Here is a 26750-nt window from a genome sequence, read left to right as displayed (position 1 = left end):
GTGCAGGCTACAGAGGCAGATTTCAGCTTAGTGTGAGGGAACCTTACCTAATGACAGTTTAATAATGTCTTCTTGGATTGGACTCTATTCAGAGGCAGGCCTCCAAGCAGAACCTGGAGAACCACTCACCAAAAGGGATTCCTGATCAGATACACATTTGACTAGATTCCCTTTCAGGGGAGTTCCTTCTCACAGGATTCTGGTCAAGTTCTTTGTAATGCTGTCTCCTGTAACTTGACCCATATCTTCTAGATTGTGGCATCATCATATATGGCTATGACTTCACTAGATTGATCTCCTCTCATGTTTTCTACATGTTTGCACATTAAGGATGCTTGACCCTCTAATGCCAAATTCAGCTCCTTATCCAAAGTCACACTGATTCACTTTCATTTGAGAGCACCAACATTTAGCCCCACCAAAACTTAATTTATCAAGTAATTTAAAGTGGTTTTTAAAAAATTATTAGCTAATTTTTCAGGGCAGAATTTACAGTCATGATTAGTATATCTTAATGATGTTTCATTAATGTACCAGGATAAAATACAGAGGACTGAAATTCTCTGGCCACAAATTTACAGCATAGATCAGTTTATTTTTGGGGATCTGAAGAATTAGCTACTGTAAATAAAGACTCTAATAAGATTTCTCCGGGAAAGAGGTGAACTTACAGTAATGTGGGTGATATATTATTAATTAATTAATAACTCTTACCAGGGTGCTGCATAAATTAACAGAAAAACTGATGAAAAGGCTTAATACAAAGTATTATGTCGAATTTTAATTTCTAAGGGAGCAGTACTCCATTCTAACTCAGCCTCTGATGCCTCCTCATGGCATGGAAGTGACACTGTTCTCAAGGGCTCTGCCAGGGAAACACAACCTCTGGCAGGACCTGCCACACCGGAAGGGCTTTGATGAAGGTCTCAGCAATTGGACTCCGTGTGTGTGTGTGTGTCTGTGTCTGTGTGTGTGCGTGTGCGTGTGCGTGCGTGTGTGTGTGTGTGTGTGTGTGTGTGTGTGTGTCTGCCTGCCTAACTATGGAGAAGCTCAGCACCATCAGAGGATTAAGGCGTGGAAGGGTTGAATTCTGTATCAGTGGAGAACATCTGAAAATCCCATCACTGTAAGTCTTTGGAGGCTGTGTGACCTCTCAGAGGGGATGTGGTTAAAAAAAAAAAATCCCATTCAATTATGGTTTGGGCTAGATCGCTTCTGTGGTCACTTCCAGCTTTGAGATTTTGGAATGATAATGAAATTATACATCCTTAGACAGAAGAAAAGAAAACTGCATAACAGGTATTTGGTTTTATTTGGTTATTCCCCCACTCAATCGAGAGAATAACCTCCCTTGGGACTTTGTACCGACCCCTGACTGGGCTGTAAGCTTAGTGAGGACAGGGACCTTATCCAAATATCCTGTCTCTCTCAGGGCCTAATATAGGACTTTGTGCACAATAGGCTGTCAATAAAAAGACTAGGTTATTGTCAGCCATAATAATAGCTGATGTTTACGCAGCATTCAGAGGTTTGCAAAATACTTTATATACCTGATTGCATTTGAATCCCACAGTAACCTTGTGAGATAAGCGCTACTCCAGGTTATCCCCATTTTACAGATGAAGAAACCAAGCCTCAGAGAAGTGAAATGACATATTCATGATCACACAGCTAATAAATGTTGGAGGCAGGATTTCAATCTAAGCCTTCCTGACTTTGAATTTAGTACTCTGACTACCTGTTCTACCCCACTACCAGTGTGCCTGATATTTCCATTGTTTTAGACTAGAGAGGTTAATCGTTTTTACCCAAATCTCCCTCAGTTGTTTCTCATATAATAATAGTAGCTCCCAGTTTCACCATGGTTTATACAGCACTTTTCTCACCACAGTCCTGTCAAGCAGGTGTTGGAAGGATCATTATCCCCATTGTACAGATGAGGGGAGCTCGGTTAGCTAATAGAGCATACTCATTCAGGCCCCCGCCCCGAGCACGGGTATACGCAGGAGTACACACATCCAGTGTGGAACCCAAATTACCTTCCGTTGTATGCTGCAGGAAAGAGTCCTGTGCCGGAGTCAGCCATGCCTGCTCTGCTGGGCACCAGCTATCTTAGCGGGATGAGAGGCCGGCCCCTCTGTCGCATGGAAACAATAGACCTTACACGGCTGTCGTGAAGAAAGGACTTTGTAAACCTTGAAGCAGCAAACAGCAGCCTTTGTTAGTGTTGTCATGTCACTATTAGCATCATCTGGAATAGAACCCAGTAATAGAATTACCATTGGCCATTTCTCCTTCCGGCTACACAGTCATTCTCTTTTAAGCGTGGTGATTTTATTTTTACAGTAATCATTCTGGGGTTAATTGGCCTTTTACAAAACTTTTTTTTAACGCCCCTCCTCTCTTCTTCATGTAATTATTGCATTGTGAATAGTTTCCTAAAGTAGCTCCAATGAGGCACTTCAGCAGAAAATGGACTCCAGAGCCGAGTAGCCTTAACAAGCCATTTGATGGGTGATTTTGAGCTTCCTTTGGTTTGGGGCTTTGATCTTGCATTTCCTACTCAAGCTGCTACATGGCGTGATGGAATCAAAAATGAATCCTGGAATCAGGAAACCTGGTTCAAGTCCCAGCCCCCCACTGATTAGCAGAAAGGTACTCTGGGGCTCAGGGTCTTTCCCTTTAACCTTTGAAAAATAATGTGGCAGCAGCAGCAGCCATAACGCTGGACTTGTACCAAGGCCTGGAAGTGGGGAAGCACAGAAAGTATATGGGGAGGGTGGTGCTGAGAAGTCCAGTATGGCTCAACTTAGCGTATGAGATGTGGAGGCAAAGGAGGCTGGTTCCAGATTGTGGAGAGCTTTGAATTCCAGGCAGAAGAGGCAGCATGTTACATGGGGAAGAGCCCTGGCTCTGGAGTCATGACCTGAGTTCAAATCCCATCCCTGATACTGCCAGTGTAACTGTGGGCAAGTCCCCTCACCTCCCTGGGCCTGAATCTCCTCATGTGCAAAACGAACGGCTTGGACTGAGTGATCTCCAAGGTCCCTTCCAGCTCTAGATCTGTGAGCCCAACTCTACCAAAGCTTTGGAGCAAAGGAGTAACATGGCCAGTGTCTCTGCAGAAGGAAAATCATCCTTAGAGCATATCAAGGGTGAATTAGAAGGGGTAGTGGACATAATGACATGTGTAAAGGACTGGAAGGTTTACAAAACATTTACATGGATCATCTTGTCCCAGGAGGCAAGTGCTACAGGAATTACCGTCCCCATTTTACAGATGAAGAAACTGAGGCTCAGAGAAGTTCAGTGATTTGCCCAAGGTCACACAGCTAATATCAGGGGCAAAATTAAAATCTAGACCTCTCATGACTGCAAGTTCATTGCTCTTTCCTCTACACTACTTCTCCTGCTCTCTTAAAAGATCTCCAGAATCCCTTTTAGCTCTAAGTCCTGGTGTCTTATGGTGAAGGGAGGGACCAAGCAAGCAGCAATAACAGGAAACCTCAGACAGTGCTCTGTGGGCTGACGGAGCTTTCTGACCACCTGAACTCCGGGGTTCCCGGTGGACTTAAAGGGGGACGCACTAGAGAAGGAGTGGGGAACATGTGGCTTCAAGGCCACACGTGGCCCTCTAGGTCCTCAAGTGCGGCCCTTTGACCAAATCCAAACTTCACAGAACAAATCCCCTTAATAACAGGATTTGTGGTGTGAAACTGGGACTCAGTCAAAAGGCCGCACCTGAGGACCTAGAAGGCCACATAGGGCCTCGAGGCCGCAGGTTCCCCACCCCTGCACTAGAGCATTCCCTTGCCCGCTCTGTTCCCCTGCTGGGAGTATTCCAGGCATTCTTGAGAGTCCCAGGAGAGATGTGGAATCATTGTGAAAATCCCCCAACACGAGGCATCCTCACATCACTCACCTCAGTCAGAGTGTCAGTTTCCGAAAGTCTTCACTGCTTCACAAACTGTAGAGCAAAGAACTGGCTTTTCCCAGTAAACATGGGATGAATGACGCAGCCAGCCCAACTTCTGCTGTTCGGTGACCTGTGTATTACCCACGTGTCTTCTGACCTTTTTTCTTTCTTGTTCTAGGTCACGCGATGTTTAAACTTACCTATCTAAGCAATCACGACTACAAACATCTCTACTTTGAGTCGGATGCTGCTACTGTCAATGAGATTGTGCTGAAGGTGGGTGCTCTTCCCAGCTGAGATCTTGCACAACAATAATAATACTTCAGTATTTCAGTGTCTCCATGATATTATCAGTGTGGGGGTATACTGCCTTTACTAATCCAGCTTGTAGCCATTTCTCCTGTATAGTTCTTGCCTGTGTCTTTCCATCAGTCCTCCACATAGGATTCCACCTAAAAGGAAGGCCTAGGTTCAAATCATGCCTCAGATCTCCTAACTTGCCTGTGGGATGGTCATTCATTAACCTCTCTGGGCCTCAGTTTTGCCATGTATAAAATGAGGGGATTATATTTGATGCCTTCTATGGTTCCTCTATCTAGATCTACACTGTGACCTCTAAGACCACAGACCCTCAGTTCTCTCCCAGGCCATCTCCCCTGAACTGACCATTCTCTCCTCTTTTCTCCAGCTTGACCTTTGGTTCAGCTTTTGAGTCCCTGACCCTGTCACCAGTTACATCCTGCAAAGCCTCAGCCTTGGATCACACCTACCATTTTGCCAGTTTGACTCCCACAAACATGTTGCTGAATGAAGGTGGAAGAAATCACACAACTTTTCTGACTGGGTCCACTACAGATTCACATTACATAACCTCAAATAGGCTCTCAGTACCTCTAGGCAGTCCAACTGTACATCCGCTTATCAACTTATTATCCCATTCTCCACAGTCTTTTCCAAACCTTTTCCTCCTTCCTCAAACCTCACGGCTCTCCCTCCTCACACCCTCTCAGCTGAGAATCTTGAATCAGAAAAAACTGAAGCCATGTTTCATGAGGTCTCCCTGCTTCCTTGTTTGTCTTCTCTTGTTACTTAGATGCCTTCTGCCACTATCACCTCCTTCACTCGTGTCTCACATGAAGAGGTGGCATTACTCCTTACCAAAGCTAACTCCTCAACCTGCTGAAGTGATCTCATCCCATCCAGATTCCCCCACACATTCCCCTTTCTATCATCCCCACTCTGTGACTTATTTTCAGTCTCCCCCTGTTTACTGGCTGCTGCCTACTGCCTACAAACATACCCACGTCTCCCCCTTCCTCCACAAACCCTCACCTGATCCTTCCATTCTATCACCCTGTATCTCTTCTGCTTTTTGTACCTAAACTCCTCGAGAAGGTTGTCTACAATAGATGCCTCCGCTTTCTTTCCTCTCATTGTCTTCGTAACCCCTTACAGTCCCGCTTCTCAACTTATCATTACATTGAAACTGCTCTTTCCAGTGATCTCTTAGTTTCCAAATCCAATGGCCTTTTCTCAGTCCCCATTCTTCTTAACCCTTCTGCAGCATTTGACACTGTTGATCATCCTCTTTAATCCTCTCCTGTCTAGGTTTTCAGGATACCACCCTCTCCTGGTTTTCCTACCTGACTACACAGTGCCTGGCATATAGTAGGCATCCAAAAAATGTTTATTGACTGACTAAATGTATGCATGTATGAGCCTCTGAATTTAAAGTATACAAAGTGCTTTCCTAACCCTATAAGGTTGGCAATTATTAACCTTATTTGACAGTCAGGGAATCTGAGATTGAGGTAAAGTGACTTGCCCAGGGTTACAGAAGTAGTAAGTCACAGATTCAAAGAGATATTAAAAGTCATTCTAGTCCAATCTTCTCATTTTGCAGGCAAGAAAACTGAGGCCTAGAGAGGAGAAAGATTACCAGTTACCCAACAAAGCATTTCCCCTTTCTGGTTGTCAGTTTCTTTATCTGTAAGATGATGATGCTAACACATGGACCACTTATCTCACAAAGCTTTTAGAAGGAGCTCACGTCTTCTGCCTCCCCTTCCAGCCTGTCTACTTTGCCCTGTTTCAGCAACTACAGGGTGAAATTTCTTAGTAATGGATAATACTATATCTAATGCCTATTAAAACTAAAAGCTGGCTTTCTAAGTCAAACTGTTTGTGCTGCCCTTGATTTTCAGAATTCATAGGTGATGCACAGAGTGCTTCATCAGGCTCTCTCCTGTCTCTGAAATAGAGATTTGGGAGATCGGGGCACAGTGGATAGAGCACCGGCCCTGAAGTCAGGAGGACCTGAGTTCAAATCCAGCCTCAGACCAAACACTTGACACTTACTAGCTGTGTGACCCTGGGCAAGTCACTTGACCCTGGGCAAGTCACTTAACCCAAATTGCCTAAAAACAAACAAATTAAAAAAAAAAACAAAGAAGAGATTTGGGAGAACCTACAACCATATGTCTGTAGTCAGAGGGGCCTAAGAGACCGTGGATTCCAAACACCCCATCACCAATAGCTTATACAAAAGAAGAAACTAAGACCCAGCGAAATTAAGGAACTTGCCCACAGGTACCCAAGGATTCGAACCCAAATCCTCCCAGTCCGAATTCAGCCCTCTTTCCATTACACCACTTTAAGGATGATGCTGCCAAACATCATGTGAATGTTCTGTTTAAAGTAGCTTCTCCCTGGACCTTATCCAAGAGGAAGTTAGCTCCTAGAAACTCCAGAAGAACCTCAGGATAACATAGTCCTTAAGTCAGCTTTATAGGGAGACTCTAGTTGTAATTGGGGAGGGGAACAGTGTGGTGTGGCAGAAAGGGTGTTGACCTTGGAGTCAGGAGGCATGGGTTCAGTTCCCAGCCTTGCTACTCATGAGCTGTGTGACCCTAGACAAGTCATGCACACACCACCAGCTCCCAAGGCTGTTATGAGAGAAGTCATTCATCAACCTTACAGCAATATAGAAACCTGAGTTGTTATTGTTTCTTCCCACGTTGACCCTGCTTCTCCAGACTTGGCAGTAAGGACAGCTGTATGCAGAGCCCCTAGGCTAGCCTGGAGAAGCTTCCCTTCATTGGAATACAACCTAGAAATACCTTGCAGAGAGCATGGCCCCTGGGAGACTCATGAGGGACAGAGCTCAGAGCCCAGCCCCGAGTGCAGCGCCTAGCTCTGCTACATGCCTGCTGCCTGTGTGACCTTGGGCACGGCCCTTTCCCCCATGGAGATTCCCCTCTTCCCTTCCCCTGTCCTCCCCTCTTCATTCAAGAGCCTCTGACCTTCTTGCTGTTCCCCATGCACTGCTCACTTCTCATGTTCCTGTACCTTTTTCCAGGTTGCTCACCAGGCCTGCTCTTGTCCCTAGTTCTTCTCTCTGTACTCTAAGGCCTTACCCAGTGTTCCACATGTAGAAAGTGCCAGTAAAGGGTTGTTTCTTAATTGAACTGAAGACAGGTTGTACTGACAGTCTTCCCAAGAATAGCTGGAAGTTTGGGGTGGTGGAAGAGACCTGAGTGTGAATTCTGGCACTATTCCTAACACCCTGTGACCTGCACATGCCACTTAACCACTGTGGGCCTCAGTTTCCACACCACGCCGTAGTTGTTGTTGTTGTTGTTTCGTATTATATAATCGTAAGATTTTAAAGCCAGAAGAGACCATCTAGCCCAACCCTTCCTCCTAAATGTGGGCCTCAGAAAACCTGGGCTCAGGTTCCAACTTTGTGACCTTGGGCAAGTCACTTTCTCTCTTTGGCTATAAATGGGAGTATTAATACAGGCACTGTCTTTTTGGATGTTAGAAGGCTAATTTTTGCATGGTGCTTTGTAACTCTAGAGCACAGAAAGAAGAAAGAATAATATCGAAGAGCCACACAAGACATAAGTACCAATTTAAGAAAATAGCAACCTGGGCCTGAGCCCAGAGGCCATCAGGAATGGCCACATTGATCTGGATTGTTCTGAAAGGGCTTCCAAGAGAAGCAAGGAGCTAGACTTTGGAGTATGCCTGTGATCTGGATTGGCAGCGAGGAGAAAGTGAGGAATTGGGGGGTGGAGTAGGCCCCTCAGAGAGTTATTTGTGAGACTGACATAGATCCACTGGGCCAGATAAAGAGTAGGAGTTCTGGAGAGACACTCGCCTGCAGCGGACTTCACATGCATTAAAAAATTTAAAGCCAGGCCAGAAACTTTGAGATCATCCAGGCCAACCCTCCTCTCTCACCCTCATTTTACTACTGAGGACACAGAGACCCTACCATCCCATAATTAATAGGGTTTTGTTTCCTCTACCAGTGCAGATAAATTCTCTGAAACCTAATAGTCTTTCAAGTTAGAGTTTCCTAGCATGTGGAAAGGGTAAATGATTTACCTAGGGTCAAACAACCACTGTGTGTCAGGCGTGATTTGAGCCTCGACTCCAAAACTACATCTCTAAATTATACTACACTAATTTCAGCACAGCCCTCTGACTCCAAATCTAGGGCTCTCTTCTAGTATACCATGCTACCTCATTTTTAAGTTTACTTTGGAAAAGAAACACGTGGCAACCAGGCTTTTGTTTATATTGACTTTTCTTATAAACATTAAAGGCAGTTTAATGGAGGAAATTACCAGGTAATTAACACTGATGGCTTTTATTCCTATAATGCTTTATAGTTTATAAAGTATTTTCCTCGGGGCAGCCCTAGGAGATAAATAATGTAAGGATTATTATCCCAATTTTGCAGATGAGCCTTACAGAGAAGAAATTACTTGCCCAAGGTCATACAGCTAAGTGGCTGAGCCAGACTTCAGACCCTCCTGCACCCAAGGCCAAGGTTCTTTACATGCCATCACCCTGTGTTTCCCTTTCCCATCTTGAAACTTTGACCTTGGCTAGAACCATAGAAAAATATGCCCCTCTAAGGTAATGTGGTGTCAGTAGGTTGCTTCTGGAGTTTATCCTAAACTAAAAGCAGTTTGCATATCATTCTAAAGAGTTAAATCATTATCTTAATCAGACAAGATTGCTCTGTACAAATAGAATGGTTTTGAGGGCAGATGGTAATGGTGACAGATTGATTTGGCATCGTGCACCTGAGAACCCAAAAGAGGCAAGGATGGAGCAATGTGGGGACAATTTCGCTTCAGTAACAGTCACAGACTAGATGACAATATTCCTTGTCAGACATGACACATGCATGGGGCACAGCAAGGAGGGAAAGAGAGAGGATTTCTGGAAATATGACCTCGCGGTGTTAATTGGCAGCATCACTCGAATTCTTCTTACAGAGCTTCTAGTGCCCCAGTGTAACTGGAGTATCAGCAGTGTCAGAGCTGAAAGGGGCCTTATAACATAAGCTGTTGGAGCTTAAAGAAGGAAAGAAGGACCTTCGAAAATAGGATATTAGAGTTCAGGGAGACCTTAGACACCATCTCATCCAGGGGTGGGGAGACCTGCAGCCTCGAGGCCACATGTGGCCCTCTAGGTCCTCAAGGGGGGCCCTTTGACTGAATCCAAACTGGATGACAAAACTGAAGCCCAGAGAAAGATAGTGATTTGTACAGAGTCCAACAGCACCTTAGTGGCATTACTGTATGGACTTCCAAGCCAGTGTTCATCCCACGAATCCATGCTGGCACCCTTTAATTTTTCATGTGTCTTTGTTTTGTCATCCCAACGAGCTTCTAGATTGACTAAGGCACCTTTGCCAAGTAGAAGTGTTGAGTAAAGAAATATTCCATTACCCCTTCAGGTGTTTGGATTTTTTTTTATAGCTAGTATTAAAATATTCAGGACTTCAGGAAGATTCTAGTAAAATTATAATCCTGTGTTTGACATCCAAATAATTTTCACCCCAGCAGATTGATGACAGAAACACAGGTTTATGACTTCAATATGAGATCGTAGAAGATCAAGCACAGAGAAATCATTTTGCCAGGACAAAACTCTCTCAGAGCAAATGCTTCCCTACTATGTTTCTCTATCCTGCTCACACACATTCCCAGTTGTGTGTTCATAGGACATTCAGGCCAAAAAGGGACCTTCACTGTGACCTAGTCACATGCCTTCAGTTGACAGATTGGGTATTTGAGGCCCAGAGAAAGACCATGATTTTCCCAAGGTTATACAGCTAGTTTGTGGCAGAGTTGGTCCTGAAACCCTGGACCCTGGCTGCCACCATGGGCTGTGTCCCTACAACACACTTTCTGCTTCTAGCACTTTCTGCTCACAGTGAATTGCAAACAGATCATCATGTCTCAGACCGGGTAACATGTTCTGTGCTGCAGCAGCATTGATTGACTTTAGGAGCTAATGATCGTAATCCTCTTGGAAAATTAAATTTAATTTTCTCCCATCTCTGATTTTTATCGCAATTTAAATGCTCAGTTTTATCTGCCATTCCCAAAATGAAGCAGTGGCATCTCTCTAAGCTTTAGACAAACACTAAATAACTGATAAATGATGCCTTGTTTGCTTCAGGACATTAACCAGATTTTAATTAATTTGGTTAAATTTCCACTTTCAACTTTTTTTATGCTTGTGATTGGATTGGGGGGAAAGGGTACAAGGTTCAAAAAATTCTAGGTGTCTTGAAGCAGTCTTTTTATTCTTGCCTTCAGCAAACCCTTAGGGAGCAGTGACCGTCTTGAAGGTATTGTGAGCCTGAGGTCAAATATCAGGTGGAGGTATAGGGCAACCTGGGCACTAATCCAAGCCCCCTGTGACCTTGGGAAAATTACTTCACCCTTCTGGGCCTCCCTCTTCGTATCTGTAAAATTAGGGAGCTGACCCCAAAAGTCCTTTAGCTCTAACATTCCATGTCCTATATTCTAAGTTCCCTTCCCAGCCTAACATTCTGTGCTCTCAAGTTGCTTCTTACTCTAACGTCATGTGTTCTAGCATGTAATTCTTTATTAATGATAATAGCTTAGATCTTTAGATCTCTTTATGGTTTACAAAGTGTACTTCTCACAATAACTCTGTGAAGTATGTAGGACACATTTTTTTTTAATAGATGAGGACATTGAAGCCCAGAAAAGTTAGGTGACTTGCCCAGGGTCACATAGCTACTTAATGTCAGAGACAGAATACGAACCTAAATCTAATGACTACAAAAACAGTGCTGTTTCCAGCGTTCTGACATTCTATGTTCTAAACCTCCTTCCAGCTTGAACATTACATGTTCTGACATTCTTTTCTCAGAGGTGCCTTCAGCGCCAGTATTCTATATTCTAACGTTCCTTCATCTCTAACATTCCGTTACAAGGTCCCTTCCAATTCAAACATGCCGTGCTCTTTCTTTCCGTGTTCTCAGGTTTCTTCCAGCTCTGCCATTCTATGTCCTGTGCTTCTAAAGGGGGGGAGGTTAGTGAACATGGCAGTTTGGGACGGAGTCACTAGTGTGGTAACTTGACGCTTCCTCTATTCTAATCAAGCTGGGGCATTTTTGGTCACTAACTGCAAGCTTTTGGCATGAATTTCATAGAAATCATCAGACTCTTCAAATTGGGCCCTTTCCATGATAGAGTGATGGAAGCTGTAGCTTTATTGACCATGAAACCTCCCTATATTTTTATGCCGTCAGCTATAAAATGCAATGAAAGTGAGACACTCTACAGTGCATAAAATTGTGCAAGTCTGAAGCCACAGCATATTAACCAGCTAATGGCAGACCAAAGGGCGTTTTTATCTTTGGATTCTAACATTAATCTTCCATTAAAATTATCTATGTGATTATCACAAAGCACTGGAGATAATAAATGTAAGAAATAGTAGGCTTGTTAAATATCATTTAAAAATACTTTGATCATGCAAGATGTGCCCCCACACATTGAAGAGATTAGATTAGGTGAGTATGCAAACAGTGTAATCAAGGAATCGTTTCCCAGGATTACAGGATTTAGATCTAGAAAGCAGTCCAAAGATCTTGTCCACTCCTTTCATTTTGTTAAGTAAGAAATTGAGGCCCAGAAAGGGGAGGTGACCTGCCCCAACACAGGGAGTAAATGGCAGCACCACGACTTGAACCCAGGTCCCTTGACTCCAACCCCAGCGCTCTTTCCACTCTGCTTCATTGCCTACCAAAATGGTTTCCATATCTTCATACATTGTCCCAGTCATCAGGCCAGGGTTGTAGTTCTTCATGATTTATTGTACTCAGCTGGTAATTTGGCGACTGTTCAGCCAAATGACGAGACCCAAGTGTGTCAGACCTGCTGTCCTCAGGCACTCTCTTGGAGTTCCTGCTGCTCGTGCCTATCAGAGCAGAAAGTTTAGATGGGGCAGGAGGTTCCGTGTGCTTGAGAAAAGGCGAGACTTGAAGTCAGAAGACTCAGGAGGCCTGGCTTTGCCTCTCAGATCTGTTCACTCACTAACTCAGGGACCTTAAGCAAGGCACTTCTCTCATCTTCAGCCTCCTCACCTGTGAAATAAAGGGGTTGGATTCAGTGATCCTGAAGGCTCCTTCCAGCTCTGACAGGCTTGGATTCCCTGATTCTCTGGTTCTTCAGGGCATCCATGCAGCAGCATCTGGTACTGAGCCTCCCTCCAGAGCAGTTTTGGTATTAGAGGGCATGAGACTTTCCCTTGCCTGCAGTCTGGGAGAATTGCATAAGCAGAAAGGACCCAGAAAGGAAGAGTTCTGATCTTTCTTACAAAGAAGAAAAAAAATTGTTTCTAGTTGTGGCTTATAGGCATGTTAGTAGGAGTAGTAACAATAGTAATAATAGCTAAGCATCGATATATTTACTTGTGCTGTCTCATTTGATCCTTAAAATAGCCCTATGAGGTAGTTGCTATTATTATCATCCGCATTTTACAGATGAGGAAGCTGAGGCTGAGAAAGGTAAAGGGACTTTCCAGGATCACACAGGTTGTAAGCATCTGAGACAGAATTCCACCCGAGATCTACCCACTCTGCCACCCAGCTTGCCTCTGAGCAGATAGGCTGGGGAGAGGGTCGTAGGAATTAGAGCTAAAGTCCAGCCTTCTCGGTAGGAAACTGTGCCTCATTGAGGTCCGGTGATTTGCCAAATGACACACTGCTAATAAATAGTAGAAGCAGGGCTCTCTCGTGCCTTTTCTCTCATGTTCTGCTACCTTACTCACAGAGTTACTGCCACCTGTATCAGAGAAAGCCCATGTGCACTAGTGGATGTATGTGTGCATAGCTTTGAGGAGTCAGAAAGTTAACTTGTGCCCAAGAAATTCCCCTTGGACTGTCCAATCCAATGACTTAATGCCTTTCACTCTGACAGTAGCATTATTAGCATTAGGGGGCTAATAATATTGAGAACCCACAAAGGTCCTACTGATGGCGAGTGTGAGAGTAGCTTCAGTTGATCTGTGAATCCCACTGAGGAGACCTGAATTCGTGCCCCAGCACTGCTGTTTATGTGCTGTATGACCTTGGATAAGCACTTTCGCTTTTCTGGACCTCATTATTCCCTTCTTTATAATGGGAGGTTTTAATGGATTTCTAGGATCCCTTCCAGCACCAAATCCTGGAATGTTCTGAAATCCACATACACCCTTCCTTGTCCTCAGACTAATAACCACAGCAGCCTGTGTGAGTGAGTGACAGGTAACATGTATTCTTGTTTTCTAGGTGAACTATATCCTGGAATCCCGAGCAAGCACTGCCCGGGCTGATTACTTTGCTCAGAAACAAAGGAAACTGAGCAGGAGAACAAGCTTTAGCTTCCAGAAGGAGAAGAAGTCAGGACAGCAGTAATGGCTGGAACAAAAGCACTGCTGTGCCACCCTTCAAAGCAGCAGCAGCAGTAGCTCCCCACAGCCTTGGTGAGCACCAGCAGGGGAAGGCCCTAAGCTCTGGACAGTTTCTCATGGTTGAAAGATTCTGACCACCATGTTGGGGATGGAATGGAACCCAGAATTTGGTGGGCTACCCTGTGCCCTTTGACTAGAGCCCCTTCAGCTGGAGCCAAGACTCGAATGAGGATGGCAGATATTTGGATGAGAAGGCAGACAAGATCACATGCTGGGTGAACTCCTTTATGTAGCACATACAATCACAAAAAAAAAAAGTGACTTCCACTTTTTTTCACTGCCTGATTACAAAACATTGATATGTAAAAGAAAGAGGTCACTTAGAACACGATCAAATGTCTTCAAGTGAATACCGAACAAAATGTATACTTTTTTTTTCTTGTAATAAACTGGCATAATCTTTATCAAGACATATAGGATGGACCATTCTTTGGGGCAGAGGGTTAATTATGTGATTCTTTTTTAAAAATCTTCCAGATTATCAAAGGGCAGATCTTTTAAAAGCATTGTTTGATTCTCTTAGAAGAAATGTTTATTGAGAGATCAGTATTTCTAAATGCACTATTTGTTTTGGTGACTTCCTATAGAACCTAATTGAGAATGAGAAGGGATGTTGTATCTTAAAACCCACCACATCCTTTATGTGCAAGGAGAGGCCTTGTTTCTACAGATGAGATGGCACAGTTGAACAAAGAGCACTTGACTGGGGGTCAGGGAGGATGGGAAGCGAACCTCCCCTCAACCTTTGATGAGGTGTGTCACCTTGGGCAAGCCTCCTGCCTGCCTGGGCCTCATTCTGCTCATCTGTAAAATGAAGGAGGTTGGATTAAGTGATCTCCAAGACATCTTCCAACTCTGAATTCAATGCTCTTCAGTCTTTAGTGACAGTGCTGTCTTCATGGCATTGGGCCACCTGGAAATCAGGGAAGAGAGAAGCAACTTGGTATAACAACTGCCATCCCTGGTTTCTGGTCTTTGGGAGAAATAGCACAATATAATGGGAAAGTCAGTCAAATAGATTTAGAAGAACTGGCCTATGGTCCTAGCTTGCTAGAACTCCTTACTTAGCTTAAATACCTTGAGCAAGATGCTTCCCACACTCAGCCCCAGATTTTGCAACATGATTGGTTTGGACTAGGTCTAGGTCTCTTTCCCCTCTGATATTTAATGTTCTTTGTTCTCACCTATGATCTAAAGTCCCTTCTGGCTCCAGCACTCTGAGTTTTAATGGCCCTTCCAGGTCTGGCATCTTCTGATATGATCCTAAAACTTCTACCTGGAGGTGGATAATTTCTCATTTCCCTAAGGCAGGGGCTCTTTCCCTTGTTTGTACCCTGGACAAACAGTCCTGACATTCTGGGGAAGCCTAGGGACCCATCGTCCTAGTAATGTTCTTAAATGCATAAAATAAAATACATAGGATCACAAAGGAAACCAATTCTATTTAAATACAATAACCAAAATATTTTTTTAAAACAAGTACACAGACCAGGTGAAGAATCACTGCCTTACATTGAAAGAAAAGATTTTATCGATAATAAAAGTGAAAATTTTTTGTATCATCTGAGCATTCTCACCTTTCAGTGGCTCATAGGGATGGAGCAATAGTAGTGCCTTCTTTTCTCCTTTACCAAAAAAAGAAAAACAGAAGAAATTACTTCCTTTGTGAAAGCAGTGCATGACAGTGGACAGCCATTAGATTGGGAGCCACAGAGCCTGGGTTCATTTCCTAGAGCTGCTACTTACGTACACTGTGTCCTTGGACAAGTCACTTCCCTCCCTAAACTTTGTTTCCCCTGTAAAATGGGAATAATAACCTCTGCACTACCTCCTTCGGGGAAAAAAATGCAGGGTAAAAATGGGAGTGATTGTGTTTTAAAGCAGTATTTAAAAATGGTTCTTCTTTCCATCTGCCAATAAAATGTTCAATTCTTAAAGCAGAAGGATAATCTGAACCAATATTAGTAGTAGTCTTATTCCATCAGAGGAAGCTGGCTAAGAGTCTGTCATTGACTTTTATGAAATAGATAGAAGATTTCCAGCCAAAAGTTTCATTGGGGAGAGGAGAGTTGTTGCTTCAGACAGCTTCTGTCTTTCAGATGTCAGTAAAGTACCACTTGTCCCTCTGCTGTAGCCCAGCCCCTTCATTTTGCAGATGAAGAAACTGAGGCACAGGGAAATGAAGTGATTTGCCCATAGTCCCATAAGTGGCAAAACCAGAATTCAGTCCAGGTTCCTTAACTTTTTGCTACTCCACATCTTACTGGTAGAGCAGCCCACCTATGTGGACCTTCTGGGGGGTATAGACATGTACACTGGCCACGGGTGAGTGCAGTCAGTTTCCATGGGTAGGCAGAATTGTGGTCTTTGCTCCATATTGTAAATGCACATGACTCTGATCAGTGTGGAGAACCTCACGTGTGGTTTCCTAAAGATCCCCAAAAGTAATAATGGTTCACATTTGCATAGAGTTTACCAGTTTCCATCTGCCTTTACATACATTATCTCACTGGATTTTCCCCCTCCCCCTGGGGTAGCAAAAGCATTGTCACCAATTGACAGATGAGGAAATGGGCTCAGAAATGGAAAATGACCAGCCCAAGGCCACACAAAAAGTGTCAGAGAGAGAGTCAGGCTCACAGAATTAGAGAGTTAGGAAGGACCACACAAGATTATCTACTTCAAAATCTTCATTTTACAGGTGAGGAAACTGGGCCCCATAGACAGGCAATGACTGGTCCAAGCTTGTTTGAGCCAGCACTCGAACCCAGGTTTTCTGACTCTGAATCCACAGCTGTTTCCACTATAGCACACTGCCTCATATATGAAAAGCCTTTTATTAAAACTTATTACATGTGAAAAGATGTGGATAAAATACTACAGACTAGAGTGTATTTGCTGGCAATGGGTCATTTTAATTAATTCCTTGATTCATTCAGGTCTATGTTCATGTAACAGATGAATCCTTTTCTTAACAAAACTGTCTTCCACAACCTCAATGAGACAGAAAGAATCTCATTTATAGTCTGCTACTTGTATTTCAATTTTTACCCATTTTATATTTTCAGCTATCTTTTGAGATGGAAATGACTAATTTAGTCATTAAACCTTGTGACATTCAGTATTAAAAATTATATAAACATCTTCTCGGCCAACTAGTTTTAATTCCTACAAAAACCTGAAAAGCAGTTGCCATGAGGTTTGGTGTTTGGTATATTTTGTTTCTCAGATGAATTTCTCTAGTTTGAGGGAATGAATTCAGATATTAAAGCAGATACAAGAGGGGAATTTTGTAGGTTTGGAGCGGGGCAACTTGGGACTTCCCTGTCATTGGAGATATTCAAGTACAAGTATCACAACCACCCCATAAGGAGGAAATACAGGCATTATGGGGCCTGTTTTCATGGGATCACAGATACAGAGCTACTCAAAGGTATGTTTAAGACCATCTAGTCCAACTCCACTCACTTTATGGATTTGGAGACTTGAGACGCAAAAAGGTTAGGCAGTTTGCCCGAAGTCACAAAAGTTAGAAAGCGTGAGAGCTGAGATCCGCTCCCAGGTCTTTTGACCCATCATCTATCCTTTCCACTGCCTCCCACCCATGAAAAAAAAGCAAAGCCTAATAAATGACTAACACGCCCCTGACCTTTGTCTTAAACAGAAGCAGTCTGACTTCAATTCCATTGGTCCACTATCTGGGCCTCATTTAGAAAAGGTGTTCAAGGATGTGGAATAACTGATTTTGCCCCGTAATTTCCTTTGTAAATTGGAAGTGTTGGCCTGGACTCTTTTAAGATCGCTTCAGATTTGCACTTAAATCCCAGATCCAACATTTTCTAGCCTTGTGATCTTCCCTTCAGTTTACAGTAAAATGAGGAGGGGGAACTAAGGACTTCCTACAATAGACCTGGAAGGAACTTCAGAGGCCTCCTCAGGGCATCCACCTCATTTTACAGGTGAGGAAACTGAGGCCCAAAGAGTTGAAGTACTTTGCCGAAGGTCACTTAGGTAGTAGGATTCAAGTCAAGGTGCCTTTCTCCCTAGACAATGCCTCCACTTTACTCGTTCTCTGAGAACCCTCGCAGCTCTGATCTCTTCTGCTTCTATAATGAGCGCTCAAAGCAGCCCTGCTTAGCTCCAACCTCTCAGCCCCCCATTCATAGCCCGAGCTCCATCTGAGACTTTGCAGAGCTGTGAGGGTCTCAAATTGCTCTTTTAAGTCTGGTGGCGAAAGAGTTAAACCTGCTTGTGTTTGCAATCTGTGCAGAGCTGAACCCCAATCCGTCACCGGCTGATCTTTGCCGGGTAGTTGCAGATTTAATTGATTCAGATGGGTATTCAACTGGGGCAGGAAGCAAGCTGTTCACCCTGGGTGTTGTTCCTGGGGCAGGGGGAGGCAGCTCCTGGCTGCTGTCCGTCTGCAAACAGCAGTGGCTTCTTGCTCCAGTGTGCATGTGGTCACCAGGTGTGCCCCTAGTTCCCAGAGTCTGAATAAATCGCCACCTCACCCAGAGAGCACAGGGCCACAGAGGGCATCCCCCATCCCCGCCCCAACCTCCACCAGACCCTGAACACTAAACCTGAAACTGACTTCCCTTCTCAGTACCCTCCTTTGCCCTGTGATGGGGCTGGATTAGGTTCTCTCCACTTCTCACATTTTATGTTCTAAGTTCCGTCCCAGCTCCCACATCCAACATTCTGTACTCTGAGGCTTTCCTCTCAGCTTTGACATTCTGCATTCTAACAGGATGTCTGTCGTAATTGCCTGTGCCTGAGTGGGGCTTTACCATTTACGCTTTCCTCACAACTAGCTGGGAGACAGGCAGGGCAGGCATTATCCTAATTTTTAGAGATGAGGAAACAGGATCAGAGCAATGAAATGACTTGTCTAAGGTCACCTGACAAGTGTGCATGTGCTCACCAGGCAGTAAACTAGGACCTGGTCAAATCAATATTCATTTATTCAACACCTACTATATGCCAAGTGATAGGGATACAAAGACAAATATTTCCTGCCCTCAAGAGGCTTACATTCTATTGAGGTAAACAACATGCACATTTATATCTATATACAGAATACAGGGACTGTACCTGTGATTTCATCTGAGTAGGGAAATCATGAGAGAGGAAACTCTCTGCACTAATGCAGGCACCTCTGCAGCGGAGCCCAGGGGCATAGAGCCAGCATGTATTAGAGGTATGACTTGAACCCAAGTCTTTGAGGCTAGCTCTTTATATGCTATACTGAGCAGCCTCTACTTAGAGAGTGTGTCCAAAGTAAATATGTGGTTATTTTGGTGTGGAGGTATTAAGCCCAGATCTTCTGACTCTCAAGTCCAATGTGTGTGTGTGTGTGTGTGTGTGTGTGTAAGAGAGAGAGAGACAGAAGGAGAGAAAAGGAGAAAGAGAAGAGAAAGAAGAAGCAAAAGAAGAGAGAGAGAGAGAGAAGAGAGAGACAGAGTTTTAAAGACTCTGACGCAGGGGGAGGCTGCTCCTGGCTGCTGTTCTTCTGCAAACAGCAGTGGTCTTTCACCTGCTTCATTTCCAACCTGGGCCAGGGCATTCAGGCCATCTCATGGTCCCCTGCTCCCAGACACTCACCATGTTTGTGCTGGCCTTGGTGGGGACACCAGTCCACTTAGTCCACTGCAACTCAGAGCTCCCAAGCCTCAGTCTCCCCTGTAGTTAAGAGGGCCTGCACCACCACACCCAGACCAGTGCTCTTTCCACTAGAGGTATCTACAGAAACAAAAAGAAATTCAAAGAAGTTGCACAAGGTGCCCATGGGCAGACTAGTAAGTAAGAGAGATTGTTGCTTAAGGTCAAGGTTGGGCCTTTCTGACTCTAAAATTGTAGATTTTAGAATTTTAGAATTTTAGAATCTTAAGATTCTACACAGCATTGGCCTAACTTCAAATCTTCATCTTTTAATTCCAAATATAACATTCTTCCTACTGAACCATATTGCCTAAGAAATGACCCTGGACAAGAAAGACTTTTGTCCATACCCAGGCTAGGAGAGCTGAAGGCATTTGGGTACCTCACAGGTCAGCAAAGACTGAGGGACCTCTGCCCCCATCATTACACAATGGTATAAATTCAGTAAAGAGCAAGTCAATCTTGACTGAAGGCTATCCAACCCAATTCCGTTTAAAAAGAAAACTTTTATTGAGCACCTAATGTGTGCAGAGCATTGTTCTTGGTGCTGGGGGAAATATGATTATTAAGACCAGAGTGGAATGGTGCCTACTCTATCAGATCCAGTTTTGCCTAATTGTTTGTTACAAGGAAACGTTTCATAGATTCCAAAAGTGACTGATGTAAACACAAGAGGCATCAATCAAATTCATTTTAAATAAGTAGTAGTGTGAGATAATGCGTAGAGAGCCAGCCCCAAAGCCAGGAAGTGCTGAGGTCAGGTCCTGCCTCTGTCAAATAGAGATTGGCTGGCCCTGAGCAAGTCACCGAATCCAGCAATGCTCTAGGCAACTTTCTGATACTGTAAGTTGCAGAGCTGGTAGGAGTAGATTCCTCTAGTAATGAGATCACAGGCTCAATTCCATTCTCTAATAAAAAGATTCAGTCCCTTCCCCCGAGGAGTTTACAGTCTAGTGAGCTAGGGAAGCAACTGTACCTTCCATTCCCATGTCCACTCCCCTCTATTAGGGTCTTCTCACCTAGACTATTGAATGAAAATCATAACCGTTTTCTCTCCCTGAATCCAGTCTGTCCCTTTCCCAATCCATTTTTCACATAACTTCACAGATAATCTCTGCTTCACAGGTCTGTCCATGACACTCCCCTAATCAAAAACCCAAACCTGCTGCCTATAACGGTAGTTCTCAAACTTCTTGGTCTAAGGACCCCTTTACACTTAACACTTATTAAGGACTTCACAAAGAGCTTTTCTTTATATGAGCTATATCTCTTGCCATTTACCATGTTAGAAATTAAAACATCTTAGAAGTATTATGAAAATAGTTTTGACTTCAAGATTAAGATTAAGACCTCAGTTCGAGTTTTGAGAACCACTAGCCTTTGTTTAAGATAACATTGATGAGTCATTTCAGTCATGTCTGACTCTTCCTGACCCCATTTGGGATTTTCTTGGCAACGATACAGGAGCGATTTGCCATGTCGTTCTCCAGCTCATTTTTTGTTCTTGTGTTCTACTTTCCAATACTCCATGCCTGTATCTGTTCATATCTCCACTGGGAGATAAGCTGCTGACCTGCCCTCATTTGATGACAAATGCTGAAAGAGTCCATTCGTAGCATACTGGTTCTTGTTTTATTTTATTGTTTATCACTTAAGAAGTCAACTTGTAGGTATGGTAAAGGGATTATTGTTTTGTTTAGCCTCAAAGGACAGAGGAGCAAAGGGGAGAGGTTGCAGGAAGGCAGTTTTTTGCTTAAAAAAAAAATGGCATACTAAGAGCTGTCCAAAAATGGAATGGGCAGGCTTGGTAGGTAGGGGGCTCCCCATCGCTGAAGAAGCTGGATAATCTTTAAAAAGAGGCTGGATGGTCACTTGTTAGTGATGCTGTGAAGAAGATTCCTGTTTGGGTAAATGTTGAACTAGATGGTGGTCCCTTCTAGCTCCAAGGTTCTAGGATTCCAGGACTGCTGAACTGTATCCTAGCTGCCTTCCAGGGGCCCCCATGAAAAGGTTTGCTTGGGATCACAAGCCAAATGCTCTCCCATGATCCTCTGCAGAAGACAGGCGAGGTCAGAGATCATCCAGCCCCACGAGTGATTACCTGGCCTTCCTAATGCAGCCTTCAGTCCAAAAGGACCCAGGAAGAGGTTAACGATCCAGGTTCAGAAGGGAAAGCAAGGCCCGGCAGAAGCCACATTGGACAGGGACCAAGGCCCTGGGGTTCAGATGTGAGGATTCTACCCTGTGAGTGGTGATGCCAATGAGGCTTGGTGGGGGCAGGGAGAGTCTCAACTGTGTGAATAAGGCAAGAAATCAGTTCATTTATTCTTTAAAGCCAAGAGTATCCACGGAGGACCAGGGAACCTATATTTGTGGGTAATCGGGAATTGGCACCAAGCAGGTGGTGGTGTGTGCTAGGCAGCCGGCAGGCCCCAAGGAGATGTGCCTCATCGCAGGCAAGGGAGATGCCCTGTGTTCTACAGAGGAGCCAAAAGACTAGCCCTGAAGCCTAACTGGTGAGGTTGTACTGACAATGATGGAGCAGAATAGTTTGAAGGATCCTTATAAAGCAAAACAGTTTATCCAGTTGCACCTGTTCCCTTGAAATCTGCACGTTGCTAAAGGAGAGAACTTCTCTTGGATGATGAACAACAAAGCATGGGCGCTACGACCATATTTATAGGGCATTTGCCGCCAAACTGGGGCAGGAAACCAGCTTTGGGAAGGCTCATCTGCAAACAGAACCAGAAACAAATATGGACAAAGAAAGTTAGCAGATAAATGGCACAATGCATAGAGCCAGACCTGGAATAAGGAAGACCTGAATTCCAACCCAGCTTCAGACACTTAGTATGTGACCCTAAGCAAGTCATTTAACCTCTCTGCCTCAGTTTCCTCATCTGTAAAATGGGGATACTACCATCTACCTCCCAGGGTCAGCTGGGAGTACAAAATGAGATGATATTTGTAAAGCACTTTGCAAACCTTCTCGCACTATATAAATGCTAGCCTACAGAATACAGAACATTAGAATACCGCATGTGAGCACTCAAAGAGTGTTGAATTGTAGAACTTCAAATGCCAGTGCTGGACAAGATCTTAGAATGTAGAACATAAGGGACGAAAGGGACCTTGGAGCAGCGAATGTTAACAAGAGCAGTGTCGAATCTAAAACCCTGATTGCCTGCCTCGCAGGCCAGGATTCTTCCCATGATGTCATTATCTTCCTTGATCCATCCCATGGACAACCTGGAAAGGCCAAGCTCTACCCCCAGGAATGAAATAGGAAGTATTCAGAGGGCTGAGGTTTAGAGAGAAAAGTCATCCCACCCCTACGTCTTGGGAGAGCTGCACAGCCACTATGCCTTATCTGTTCTAGCATCATCAGGACAGCCTTGCACCCTTCTTCCATTCCTGGGCCCTCACCCCACTCACGGATGGCCTGCTGACTACATTCTTCCAAATGTCCCAGCATTTATCAGACGACAGATCAACAGCAGGATGAAACAATAGCTAATGAACACATGTTCCCAGATGTATTCCCATTTCTAGCTGAGCAACAACATCTGGGCTGTAGTACAGAAACACCATCCCTTGGGCTGGATAATATGGCATCTGATTATTTCAAGCAATCTCTTCTTACACTGGCCCAGCTTCCTGGAGTTCTCTGTAATGGAATGTTTTAAGGAACAATGAATTTTGAATCAAAAGGCCTGGATTCAAATCCCTTCCTGCCACTTGTTACCTTCATGACCTCGGGCAGACCAACCCTCTCCTCATTTCAGCCTCAGTTTCCTCATCTGTAAAATTAGGAAAAGAGAAGAAAAACCAAGTGATGCTAAGGCCCCTTCAAAGCCTCTTTCACACTTCTCCAACAAAATTACCTTGTAATAATTCTGTATATGCTTATATTTATTTTTGTATGTGCTTATATTTACACCTTTTGTCTCCCTTGGTAAAATGTGAGTTCCTTGAGAGCAGAACCTATTCAGTCTTTGTCTTTACATCCTCTTGACCTATCACAGTGCCTGGCTTACAGCAGGTGCTTAAAACACGCCTGGGATTTGTGGTTGTTGGATTCTATGACACAGAAAGACAGCCACCTCCCTGAGGTGGCCTGGAGAAATCGGGTGGAGGAGGTGACACCGAATGGTGTCCTCCCAGAAAGTGTGAAGAGCAGAAGGGGAAAAGGAGGGGGAAATCAGTCCTTTCTGTTGCACTTTAAAGTCGGTTGGTTCCAGTAAAAAGCAAGGAAACCATGGCTATGGGATGTGATAGGATAACATGCCCACAGAAGAGCTCATTGTGCAATTTTGAATTTGAGCAGTGGAGTCTAAAGAGTATGAGATTGCAGAGCAAAAGAGTCCAAGGCCTGGCTTTTTCACACAGCTAGCTATGTGACTATGAATGAATGAATGAATGAATGAATGAATGAATGAATGACAAAGCATCTATTAAGGAATTAGTATGTGCCAGGCATTGTGCTAAGTAAGCATTGTGGATACAAATGCTAGCCAACCAGTCCCTGCCCTGAAGGAGCTTACATTCTAGTAAGGTTAGAGTCGGAGTGTTTGTTTGGACAGAGAAGTCAGTAGGAATGATGAGTGGAGCCATAGGGCAAAGGATTGACCTGTCTTTCCCAGGAACGGCAGTGTTGATTTGATCATTGCTCTTGGAACTACAGTTGAAAAGGGGAGGTGGCAGAGAGGGAGAGCACACAGCAGCGTAGATGAAGATGCCCAGGAGTGCCCGGGAGTGGGGGGGCCTGAGACTGAGCAAGGTAAGGTGAATGCTCACCAATCAGAACCAGGGTCACAGGGGTGGGAGTCCAAGGTCCAATAGGAGGTAGAGGCTAGAGAATGGGCAAGTCACTTCTCTGATCCTGTTTTCTCGTGTGTCAAATGAGAAAGTTGTGTTAAATGTTTAAATAGCATGCCCACTACCATCTTTGACATTCTCTGTTCCACGCTCCAAGGGCCCTTCTAGGTCTAACATTGTAAGTTCTGTGTTTTAAGGCCCCCACCCAGCTTCTGACTCTAAAACTCTATGGTACTCCCTTAGAGTGTGAATGAATGAATGAATAAAAAAGCACTTATTAAGTGCTTGCTATATGCTAGGTGTTGGAGATACAAAAACAAAAGAAAGACAGTCCCTGCCTTCAAGAAGCTTACATTCTAGTAAGAGGAAACAACACATAGAGGGGAGGAGTGTCCAGGAAAGAGAATTTTTATGTAAGGAATCGCAGGAATAATGAGTGAAATCACAGAGGATTCTATTGACACACCCCCTCCAGAAACAATAATTCTATTGATTTGATAACTTGTCTCAGAGGAAGAGGTGGAAAGCAAGCTGGGAGTGTGTGTGTGTGTGTGTGTGTGTGTGTGTGGGGGATGGGGTGGGTGGGAGGTGTAGATGGCAAAATGGTCCCAGCTGGGTCACTGGCTGGGATGTGAAGCATGGTCCTCAATGTGGCAGCAGGAAGTCTCAGCTAACCTTTCAGGGACCTCCCGTGCTGATGACCCAGAGAAGCGACAGATGTCCTAGAGCTCTCCTCAGCAGAAGAGTGACAGCCAGAGAATCCTAATGGTTGTTTACCCTCCAATAGCTATTTTCATGTTTTTGAAGAGCCTTTCCTCATGCAGGCCTGGGAAGAGTGCCCTTCTATCTCGGACATTGGAGCTCAGACACAGGGCTTTGTCAACTGCAAAGAGTTCCAGTCATGCAAGGAAACAACTTTCTTGGCCCTTCTGCATCTCTTTTGTTATAATATAAAATTTATTTTGACTTTCATTAACTTTCATGTCTAATAGCCAAATGTATGAATGAGAGCATAAGAAAAGAAAATAGGTAAAAACAAGCAGAGGGGGAAAACAGCAAGATTTTTGGAGTTAACAGCCATGGCCTTGTTCTTTTGGTCTTCGTTATGAAGTATACAGTTGCTGTTTTATCTTTTAACTACATGGTTTTGTTGTATGAGGCAGTGTGGTAGGGTAGATAGAGCCATGGAGGTAGAGTCAGGAAGACGGGTTCAAATTCTGCCTCAGACACTCACTAGCTGTGTGACCCTGGGAGAGTCACTTAACTTGTCAGAGCCACAGTAAAATGGGAATCATTACATCAGGCTTGCTATAAGAATCAAATGAGATCATTAGCAAACTTTAAAATACTCTATAAATGTCATTATGATCTTCATCCTCATCATCGTCAAGCTGAATATTTGTTTCAGAGTGCTTTCTTCACTCTGGCCTCTGCATTCCTAAATGTTCAAAGACTATGGGTGGGAACAACTAGTGTTTCAGGAAGAACTTTGGCCTTGGGAGTTAGAAGACCTGGGTCCAAATCCTGCTGCCATCCCTTACTGGCTTGTGACCTTAGGTTCAAAGCCTCCACCTCCTCACTTCTGGAATGGGAATGATAACATTTACTGTTATGAAGATCAAGTAAGATAATGCAGAACTTCGAACTCCACAGGTTCACCGCTGGCAGGACTTCAGAAGTCATACAGTCCACTCTGAAGAGGAATCCCCTTTAGAAAACCTTCCCCCCAAAGCAGTCATCCAGCCTTGGCTTGGAAACCTCCAATGATGGAGAATTCAAGAAGGCAGCCTATTCCCTTTTGAACAGCTCTGCTTATTAGAAGGTATTTCCTTATAGTAGACCAAAATACGTCTTCCATCCATTGCTCCTAGTAGGGCCACAAGAACAGATATCCAGCGTGTCACCTGTAATAGGGGTCTAGTGCATGCCCAGACCACCTAACATGGCATCTCTCCACATGGAGAACTACTCTAGGAGAATCAGGATGATGTGTAGAACTGGGGCCCCTGTGGACCCTCCATGACTAGCTCTGGTCAGTCAACCACGTGCTGAGGGGGAGGTTCTTTGTTTGGCTGTGAAGGCATTCAGAAAGTCCTATTAGCTTCAGGTATAATCTTTCAGCCTCAGCCATCAGGGAAGAGGGTGGAGCTGATGACCTTGGAGTTCAGAAGGTCCAGAGGACTCCTGAGCACCTTGTCATTCCAGAGTCTAGCTTTCACAGCTGATCATCAACTCATCATTAACGTCCTGAGGATCAAACAGAAAACTTTGAGGAGTGACTTTAGGGAAACCAACCCAGCCATAATTAAGGCATAGGTTCATTTGGCCACCATGCTACATCTGGATGCGAAACTGGCGAGACCAGTACTATGTAGGAGCTGAGCTAAGTTATGAGCTTAATACCAACCCCACCACCAAAAAAAAAAAATCAAGGTGGTGTAGGTGGCATTATGCCACCTACTAGAGATAGAACAGATACTGCAGATACTGGAGGAAATGTTTGTATATTTGTTCTTGCAATATCTGTGAAGTATATATAAAATATATTTTTAAAATATCT

General features: G+C 44.1%; 1 protein-coding gene across 3 annotated transcripts in view; it reads left to right on the top strand.

Moving 5' to 3' along the window:
- LOC114047027 (target of rapamycin complex 2 subunit MAPKAP1) overlaps positions 1-14123 on the top strand; it is a 328986-nt gene extending 314863 nt beyond the window's left edge. For all 3 annotated transcript variants that reach the window (XM_027867684.1, XM_027867685.1, XM_027867683.1), the window contains 2 exons: positions 4095-4192; positions 13530-14123. In XM_027867684.1, coding sequence (XP_027723485.1) covers positions 4095-4192; positions 13530-13655 — 224 coding nt within the window. In that variant the 3' untranslated portion in view covers positions 13656-14123. The remainder of the gene's footprint in view (positions 1-4094; positions 4193-13529) is intronic.
- Positions 14124-26750: the final 12627 nt, after the last annotated feature.

The sequence above is a fragment of the Vombatus ursinus genome, unplaced genomic scaffold, assembly GCF_900497805.2.
Source record: "Vombatus ursinus unplaced genomic scaffold, bare-nosed wombat genome assembly UNPS02014786.1, whole genome shotgun sequence".
NCBI lineage: Eukaryota > Metazoa > Chordata > Mammalia > Diprotodontia > Vombatidae > Vombatus > Vombatus ursinus.
The sequence above is the reverse complement of the archived record's forward strand: the minus strand, read 5'-3'. Positions and strand labels throughout refer to the sequence as shown.